The sequence below is a fragment of the Rhodamnia argentea genome, chromosome 7, assembly GCF_020921035.1.
Source record: "Rhodamnia argentea isolate NSW1041297 chromosome 7, ASM2092103v1, whole genome shotgun sequence".
Lineage (NCBI taxonomy): Eukaryota > Viridiplantae > Streptophyta > Magnoliopsida > Myrtales > Myrtaceae > Rhodamnia > Rhodamnia argentea.
The window spans coordinates 7,640,535-7,649,829 of NC_063156.1; the positions used below are offsets into that span (position 1 = coordinate 7,640,535).

General features: G+C 41.1%; 2 protein-coding genes across 2 annotated transcripts; one reads left to right on the forward strand and one right to left on the reverse strand.

The window, feature by feature from the left end:
• Positions 1–476: 476 nt before the first annotated feature.
• Positions 477–3,295, reverse strand: LOC115746887. The gene is made up of 3 exons (XM_030682838.2): positions 2,604–3,295; positions 1,785–2,109; positions 477–918 (listed from the first exon to the last, which is right to left on the reverse strand). The coding sequence occupies exons 1-3, from the start codon at positions 3,104–3,106 to the stop codon at positions 670–672; spliced, it is 1,077 nt and encodes a 358-aa protein (XP_030538698.2). The 5' UTR covers positions 3,107–3,295; the 3' UTR covers positions 477–669.
• Positions 3,296–4,298: 1,003 nt separating this feature from the next.
• Positions 4,299–9,013, forward strand: LOC115746903. Its single transcript, XM_030682869.2, has 10 exons — positions 4,299–4,530; positions 4,656–4,718; positions 4,809–4,864; positions 5,518–5,611; positions 5,692–5,752; positions 6,813–6,894; positions 7,573–7,628; positions 7,794–7,857; positions 8,479–8,565; positions 8,617–9,013. The coding sequence occupies exons 1-9, from the start codon at positions 4,375–4,377 to the stop codon at positions 8,540–8,542; spliced, it is 696 nt and encodes a 231-aa protein (XP_030538729.1). The 5' UTR covers positions 4,299–4,374; the 3' UTR covers positions 8,543–8,565; positions 8,617–9,013.
• Positions 9,014–9,295: the final 282 nt, after the last annotated feature.

The following is a 9,295-nucleotide window of genomic DNA, read 5'->3' on the forward strand; positions in this document are numbered from 1 at the left end:
GATAGTCCTGTCCGATTCGGTTCGGGTCGAGTTCAAGCGACCCGTACCGGCTCATGATATCGAGACCTTAAGGTTAAATTATAGCTTTAGCATCTGCTTTGCTTTATTTTGAGGTTAGTGGTACGTGGTCCGATTTAGAGCCGCAAATCCATGAGTGAAAATCACAGTAACACAGTCTCGCGAGTGCACTCCCACCGGCGGAACCGGTCGTACCGATTAATTGATTGTTCGATGAACGAGTCGTGTGGCAAGAGATTTACACGTTCCGCGCTCATAACCGTCCGATATGGGTAGCTTTACATTTAGCTAGTAACTGTTACTCACATCAACGGTGGAGAATGTAATTAATTATTACAAATTATGCACAGTTTTTAATCCTTAATTATCTATCGAGGTATTGCCTAGAACATGGCTGCGTTTATGAACAATATATAGTAGCATCTAAGCAAGGAGCAAAATGAATTGAGACCTGCTCTAAGCACATTCACCTTACATGATATCCCAAGGAAATCCACACGACATCACCAATAGGAGCATCTAGTGGTGATCATATGAGCACACTGTATACTACCTACGCATGTGCCATGCACAACATGTATGCGGATCGTGATCCTTAAACATTCCAAAGTGGCGTATCGTGATCTCGAACGGTTTAATCGAGTGAAGATCTTAGTAGGAAAATAGGAACGAGAGAGAATACATCAAGCAAGCGAGGAAAAGGGCGATTAGGATTTGATCGTGAATGGAGACCACCATTAGAGTCGCGTCGCGACTTCGACTCAACCATGGGGGCGAACACTTATAGTCCAAGGAGAAAAGGGTCTCAGCCGCATCGTTTTGGGTAGGATCAGGATCCTGATCGTCGTGACCAAAAATGGGTTCCCATGAAGCAGATTTGAGTTCTCCATCGCTCCACTCCTGTTATGAATGCTCCAACCGGGAAGGAAAAACCCTAGTCAGTCCTCGGCACATTTTGTTTTTGGCTGATCGGTTGATCAAGATGCATCAACAGAGTGCACGCAATTCGTTTTATAAGCATGTCACGTGGCATAAGCATCGTAATAAGGCATTTTCGCAATTCAGGGTGATGTCCATGAGAAACTTGGTATCGTATTCCGCGGAATAGTGAAGGCCAGGTCGTGGCTCCTTCTTGTTTCTTTTTTTTTTCAATGACAGGAAAGCCCACCGAAGGTACGTAGTCTCCGAGGGAAAAAGTACCAAAAAAGTTATAAACCTATTACATTAGTATCCATTCAGTCCTAAATCTTTTAATGGGATTAATTTAGTTCTAAAAGCCCGTCCTCACCGGCCTAGGCAAGGGCAAACGCTAGCGAGTGCCTTTGCTAGCCATGGGCTTTGGCCTACATGCCACCGGCAAAAAGAAAAGAAAATAAAAATAAAAAAATGAACGAAATTATGTAAGTACTATTAATGAATATCCGCATTAGAGCTGATTGCGCATATAAGATAGCAAGCGTCCACATCAGCGATTTTGGCCTAAATTGGCTGGATGGATTGAACTTGTACCAAAGTGAAAATGTTTATGATTAAATTAGTCCAATTGAAAGGTTTAGAACTAAATTGGTATAAATGCAATAGGTTTATGCCTATTTTAGTACTTTTCCCATCCCCGGGCACCTAAATCTGATGGAATTTGAAATCTATTGTGAAAACCTAATGGCTTGAATGCGTGCACAATCGCATTTCATTAGTTAGAAACGAAGTAGGATAAGAGAACCCACATGCACATCGAAATAAAGGAAACGAGAGGTCGAAATATTTACCTCGACCGGTTTTCCTAAGGCGACAAGCACCGTGCCAGGGCTTGTGGGAAAAGCATACGGAGGAGAACTCGAAGTTCGGAGGTAGAGCCCGCCGTGTTTCCCGACGGGGAGGTGGATGCTGAGAGCATAATCGAAAGGTTCATCGGCTTGGTGGTTTGGGCTGCATACGATACGACGATCACGGACGTGTCTGTGCACGCACAAGGTCGGTTCCGCCATTTCAGTAAGATCACGAGGCTTCTTCGCCCTCAGGTTCTCTGAAAGAACTTGGCTCACTTCTTGTGCTACCGCATCGAGTTTGCTTGTCACCTCCCCAATCGCTTGTCTGTAATGAGGCATTTAGAATTGCGTTAGTTTGGCCATGCAAGGTCATGACCTTTATGTTCCACAGATTAGTTCTTGTCGTCTATGATTATTTCTTTGCGATTGATCCGTCATTTCACCGGACCCTCGACAGATTTTCTGGTGAACGTCGATATGGCAGATGAATATCCGCCGATTATTTTGGAGGCCACATCGTCACGGCATGTCACTCCCGTCTTGTTAGGAAAAATGCTTATAAGTTATAACAACATCTCTAGATCAATTCATGTGATCATTTTTCAAAGTTATCGCACCTTCATATATCATAATAAAGGAGTGCGTATACCATTTGAATATTTACCTAGAACTCCTCTCCGTCATCGATCTTGATTTCCAGTTATTAATGCCCAGATAAAGTTGAAGGCCAACCAAGAATCATAATCACAAAAAAAAAAAAAAAAGCATTGGAAAAAGATGAATACTAAGGATAGTCGAAGTTGTAATAATTTTGATTACCTAAGGTTTCGATAGGTCTCGGCCTCGACAGAATCTTGTCCCCATCTCATTCCTCCCCTGAAGCAAATCCTCATCACCTCTTCCTTATCCCCACCGCGCCCTTCTCCGGCGGAATCACCTTCCTCGTGAAGCTCGACGCCCTCCTCCTTCTTCTTTTGGACTTCCAGAACCCTCTCGGCCTCCCTTGCCAGCGACCGTGACGCCTCGTCCGAAACCCCATGCCCGCGGATCCAGAACGCGCCGAACTCTCTGGCGGACCTCAGGAGCCTGTGCACCGACGCGCCGTCTCGCAGCACGAGTGACTCGAGATCGATGACATCCGGCACTCGGCGGGGATGCTGAGGCCCCAGCTGGTCCAGCTCGGGAACGAGCAAGGAGGCTTCGAGGTACCGCAAGAAGATCTCGTCCGCGGCGGACCGGGATCCCGTGGCCGTGGGAATAGGGGACGGAAGAGGCGGCGCCGCCGACCGATATCTCTTGGTGGGATTACCAATCTCGGCCATGGAAGCTAGTGCTTGGCAAAATCAACTGGGGTTTCGTTTACGTGAAGGAGCAGAGGTTGGAGGTGCGGGTGATGATCATGAATGGTTAGTGACATAAGTTGATGAAGAGCCAATTCTGGAGAGAGTGGTTGGAAGCTTTCAAGCGCCGGGCCCAGACGACGGCGTAGGAGGCACGTCTAGTCTTTTGAATTTGCAAGGGAAGTTCAATGGTGCCTCCCCAATACTTGATCACACAAGCTTGAGAAACCCTCCATTTATTTATTTAATTATGCATGGATTTTGAAATACGTAATTATTCCAATATTTAAAAAAAAATGTTTTAGGCTGTCACCAGCAGGCCCGTTGACATGGTTACTTCTACTAGTATAATCAAGAAATTGATTTATTAAGAAAATGGTACCCGAAATTCAAATAGACACGAATAAGATTAACTCGAGATAGGACTCAATTTGACGCGGTTTGAATTTTTTCTTAATGGAAAACAACACAATCAGTTCCTAAAGTTTGGCTTAAAGTATGATGTTTTGTCTGAAATTACAATTATTCAATACGGATCATTCATTGCCAAATATTCAATGTAATTTCTGGACTATGTTAAGAAGTTCAATGTCATCTTTTCATCTATTCGAGTTACTTGAATTTGCTCACATGCCTTTCAATCCGTTAGATTTTAAAAAATAGATAGCAAAAAAGGGGATAAAAAAAACCGTACGGGAAAAGAAAATGAATAAGAAAATCGAATCCACGGTCACATCTTTTTCCCTGCCATTGTAAAAGTCCAACTTAGCATATCAAATAATGTTCGATTTGTTGTTTGATCAAACAAAAGATTACATTGAACATTCGAGAGCAGTTCAAGTTAAAGATGGCACTGGAATTATGTCCGTTTATTTCGTGGAAAATGAATAACTTTGGAAGAATTATTTTGGAGATAATCGCTTGTATTGCTTGAAATAATCTATCAATAAAATTTTCATAAGATATGTACATATTTTTTTATTTATTTCGAAATGTAAATGAAAAATGATTGCTTGTGTAATTCCCACTTTATTTTTTCAGCACGTGAATTTTGGGTTCGACATGTGGGCCTCTGGGCTTCCCGTTCCAGTAATGATTAGCCCAAGCCCAACTCCACAAAGCTGCACAGGTTGGGTTGGGCTCTACTCTGCTGAATCGCCTCCCTTCTTCTTCGTCGACCTCGCGAAGATCGAAGAGCAGCTGGCCCCTGCATACGAAGAACCGAGTCAAGCACCAGTAAACGAGCACCGATGGGAAGACATGGAAGAACCTCCGTCCGAGGAAGCGCTGGATTCGGCTCGCCATTGCTGCTCTCGCTTCTGCTGTTGCCGTTGCTTCCTTCGATTTGCGTCGCCTACAGGCCGGGCGACATCGTTCCCATGGCTAGGATGGGACAGTACCACTCCGTACTCTCTCGAAACTTGTTCTGGTTCAACATTATGTGGAAATTATGCTCTGTTTATTGATCGCGAGGATTTTTTTTTTTTTTTTTTTTGTGTTCGATTCGTTGCTTCGTTCTGCGATTCATCAGTACAGGTCGCCGTGGCAAGACGTGATCGGCCGCCACTGCCCTATATTTGCCGTTAATCGCGAGGTGATTTCCTCTCACTCGCTTGTTTATTCGAGGTTATGTCAGGCCTTCCTTTCATGATCGTGACCCTTGCGGTTCTTCCGTCTTGAGCAGGTATTGGTTCCAATTCCGAGACCGGAGGGTTTTACGAACGCTGATCCTTACAAAGTGTGAGTGAACAGTCGAATTTACGATCAGAAATGATGGTTTTGTGTGAGGGATGCTCTGCTTCATGTTCCTTTGCGCGATAATTTGATATTGGAATGATGTAGCATCGCATTTTGGATGGTTTCTCTTCGTCATAGTTTTCTCTGTTTCGTGATTTCTGCAAAAATTTTCACGAATTGCAAATTCTGCAAATGCAACTGATTTTCGCGAATCTCATGTGGGTGCGTGTTGCACTTTCTATCTAATTCACATCTCTTTGACCTCTCTGTATATCCTGTGGTCTTCATGCTGGGTTGCTTACGAGTGCCGCTTCATGTGTTTCATGTGTGTCCCATTGTGCCTAAAATTGCTGCTTCTAGCTTGAATTATGGGTTGAAAACGAATCCCTTATGCTCAAGCGTGAGAAGCACTAGAGACATTTGCATTTCTCCTGTTCAAGAGTTCTTCGTTTGGATCTTCTCTGCTGTCGCAGGAAGAGGAAAGCCTTTGGGTGGGGGTTCTGTCCTTGCTCCCATGTTGGAGGCTTGGAAAACAAGTTCTCTTTAAAGACTGCTGGGCTGATTGATAGCGTAGCAAGATAGGATTCATTTATTCTTTTTGCTGCCTCTGTTATACTGTATTTATTTTGGTTGGAAAATTGTTTTGTCATACGCAGATCATTCCAAGTTGGAAGAGAGAAGTTTCTAGTCCCGTGGCTTTTTCTTATAAATCGCAGCGGTAAAGAGGTGCCGATGATTGATGTGCATTTGGTAAGTATTACCCTCCGCATTTTTCTGTGATTTTCATGGCAATTGTTTAACAAATTTTCATGGCCATCATGTTTGTATAGAGATACTCGGGAAGTGATTTGCTTGGTGTGACAGCCAAAGTCGTGGACATGCCTCACCATTGTAAGTGACTTTTTCCACATGTGTGTCTCTTTCTGTTAGGAAATGAACTAATAAGACGGCTTCTGCTCGGCGCCAATTTTATATTGCCTTCATCAGTATGTATCATATCAGCAACATTTCTCATGACTAATGCATATTCTTAGGGTAACCAAACTTAGTCGTAATCCAAGAAAGAGCATCTAAATCACTTTGAGTGGTATGATCAAAAGACTTGGGATGGGTTTGGTTCAGCATTTGAAATGAGCTTTGAGGAAATGCAAATGTCTTCAACCTAAAGGGGTTTAAGAAAATGTTAATTGCATTTGGTAAAATCTCATTTGAAAATAGGCTTTAGGTTGAATGGTGTTTGGTAAAAGCAACATTCCAAAAGGGCTTTGAATGCAATTTTTTCATTTTTAATTAAAAAAATTACCCCTTGTCGAACCGACGAAGAAGATAAACAGTAAAATAGGGGGTAAAATCGAAAATATCGGGAATTGATGAGGTTAGTTTTGGAAGGAAAAAAATCTCTTAGTATTTGGCCAAATGCTGAAAGCCCAATGCTGGTCCCTATTAACATTGGGCTTTCAGCTATTCCAAGGCCAGCATTTGGTCAAATGCTAGCTCCAAATGCTGGCTTAACGCTGAACCAAATGCTTCAGTATTCTCTCAATGGGCTTTGGAGGCTGAAAGCCCTTTGGAAATGCTGAACCAAACCCACCTTTAAAAACTAGTCTGATTTTAGAAAGGTTCCTCATGTGATCACGACTGAAATCCATTTTTTTATGCTTTTACTCTTGTCGATATTTAACTGTCCTGCTATATATCCATTTCATGTTCTTCTTTTACTGCTTCAGATTCCACTGTACTTTTACTGTGCAGGCATGTCAAAGCTTGCTTGTATTGCTATCATTTATGTAGGTCATACTTGAGACTTTCTGAAAACATCATGGTGGCAAAACTTAGTGGGTGCCATAAGTCTTTTGAGTCATTCTTTCAAGAAAAAATGGTTGAACGTTACTGTCTTACTTCTTCCTTTTCATTAGAAGTTGCAGCTATTGAATTAGTTTATTCTGAACAGATGTTGAAATTCATCCTGACATCCAGAAAAAATTTTGGGATGTCAATAGTTGGCCAAAACATGTGCTCGTCAGATACTCGTGGTAAGTTTTAGCTCATTTTATTGTATGATCCCAGAAAGTGTATATCACAGTGTAATAATTAAATAAGCTGGTCATTGTCTCCAAGCATTGGCTTTCATTGGCAGGCGATTCTATTAGGTTAGCAGATAATAACCTCACTTTTAGGAACTGTCAATGTAGAGATATATTTGCACTCTCACCAGCGAGTCTTCGCCATGCAAACACCTATCATGTGTGCTCAAGTAAATGAATCTTTCATGCATTCCTGAGAATACATCGTGGAATCTATATTTATCTTGAAGACATGCATCTTCTGACCAGAGTAGCCCGTTATATAATGATTGAACTTATTTTTTTGTTATTTTCTTGGAAGACTCGTACTTTTCAACCGTGAGGTTTGCTCTTGTCAAAAGCATCTCATCTTCTGAAATCCCACTCTATGTAATAATTAGATGGACAAGTGCATTTTTGATTGGGTGTATTACTATGCCTGATTTGGCAAGAACCAGACGAAATGTTCATAAAGATTCATTCAGTGGCTTAAGTATGGTTATGCTAGAAAGCTGGTAATTTTTTTTTTTCAGTTGTATACTGTTCCTCTGCTTTGCAATTATTTGTGCAAGATTCATGAAATGTTGACGTCCTTGAAATTTTGCTTCCACGTTAAAAGTTGTTACTTCGATATTGTTCTTTTAACAGGGAGGAGCTGTCAGAGATTGATGTGACTTCTGGATTTTATGTTTTGTTCGGATCAGGTATCGGTCTGGTCAAGCGACTCTCTTTTTGCACATATATATGTCTACCTTTCATACTCTCTATCTACACCTTGTTCAAGTGTTAATGCTTGCAAGTGTCATATTTATATTAGAGTTAAAGAGAGATGGATTCAGCTTTAATAATTCTTCATGTATTCTGACTAGGACTCATCCTTTCTTTCATACTCTCAATCTACGTCTTGCAATCATCCAAGGAAAAACTAGCGAGGTACTTTCGATATGTGCTTTTTGATGTCCCTTTATCTTTTTAAAGCATCAAGGAGGATTTAGTTCTAGCTTGCCTTTGGGTTCTGGTTAATTATAAGTTAATAACATTAGTCTACCCAAGGTATTGCTTACTGTGGATATAGGCTAGCCATAATCATAGATGAAGTTTCATCTATCAAAATTCTTTCCATACTCTTCTATTTAGAGGCTTATTAAACAAAAGAAGAGAAAAGAGTTTAACTTAAGAAGATAGGAGGAAATATCATGAGATTGTTTCTGGTAGGAGTATATGGACTAGAGAACTTGAACATTTACATTTGCTAGTGTAGCATGTGCCAGAAGGAAGTCATGCAACTTCATTCCAATATCTATATATGTCATAAAAAAGAGAATTTGTTGTTTTTTTGGAGTGATTAAAATTTTTAAGTCATTTTTTTCTCTTGATAAGCTTGTGAACAATAGTTTCAAAGGCCTAATAAATTTCAATCATGAAATTGCTGTCCTACATATTGCTGTGATAATGTTCTGCTATCTACATTCGACATCAATGATTCCATTATTTTTTTTGGGACAATCGTCTATTCCATCTTATTCACTTCTGATAGAGGATTCACTTTTCCAGGTTTGTCAAAGAAACTGTTGCAGAGAGCAGCATGCCTGTCGACGGAGTGGCAAAAGTTGAGTGACAAATTGTTGGAATGTTAGGGAAATTATTTGTAGATTCAGAATCAGCCATCAAGAGGAACTTGTAGGACCTATCAGGGGATCTGTGTTTTAACAGACAAAAAGCTTAACCTGCAGGATTTTTTGTCTACAGTCTCTACATGGCCAGAAAGATGTGAGCTATACCTGTATTTACGTACTGGCTTGTGTTGGCCAAATTCATACGGTGCCTCTTAAGAATGTTCAAATTGCATCCCTCCTTGAGCCTGTGAGCATAGCCCATATACAGTTCTCTATGAAAATGTTCACCCGTAGTTACTATTGGACATTGTTTCTTTATTCCGATAGCTGGCTTTGATTTACAGTTCTTGGACTTTTTTAGTAGAAGTTACTTTACGTTGAGACTGAGAATTAGCTTATGTTAAGTCTGCATGTGTTGCAAACTTCCAATGATATTGATTATTGAACTCATTGAAGATCTTTGGATTGTTTTATGACTAGGAGAGCGCGATGCATAGGTAGGTGCTTTGTGATACTTTCAATCCCTGTATTAGTGTCATTCCCATTGATCTATTGAGGCAACGGCTATTACATGCGGAGCAAGGGTCTGATGCTCCTGTGACGGTTGCCTTATGTACCACATTTAGGTTGTATGCTCATCGTATCTTCTGTTCTGTATTTCTCCCCTTATAAAGGTGATCTTTGTCAGCGTGCAGTGCTAACGAGTCTCTATTTTGTCTATGTTATCTTATGTGAGTCGCATGTGATCTCTTGAA

Excerpts from the sequence above, each read along its gene's own strand:
- LOC115746887 (XM_030682838.2), bottom strand. The coding sequence starts at position 3,106 with ATGGCCGAGATTGGTAATCCCACCAAGAGATATCGGTCGGCGGCGCCG. Across the intron at positions 2,110-2,603 it reads GAGACCTATCGAAACCTTAG|ACAAGCGATTGGGGAGGTGA; the intron begins GTAATCAAAATT and ends GCCTCATTACAG. Across the intron at positions 919-1,784 it reads CCTTAGGAAAACCGGTCGAG|GAGTGGAGCGATGGAGAACT; the intron begins GTAAATATTTCG and ends CATTCATAACAG.
- LOC115746903 (XM_030682869.2), top strand. The coding sequence starts at position 4,375 with ATGGGAAGACATGGAAGAACCTCCGTCCGAGGAAGCGCTGGATTCGGC. Across the intron at positions 4,719-4,808 it reads TATTTGCCGTTAATCGCGAG|GTATTGGTTCCAATTCCGAG; the intron begins GTGATTTCCTCT and ends CGTCTTGAGCAG. Across the intron at positions 7,629-7,793 it reads TTATGTTTTGTTCGGATCAG|GACTCATCCTTTCTTTCATA; the intron begins GTATCGGTCTGG and ends TATTCTGACTAG.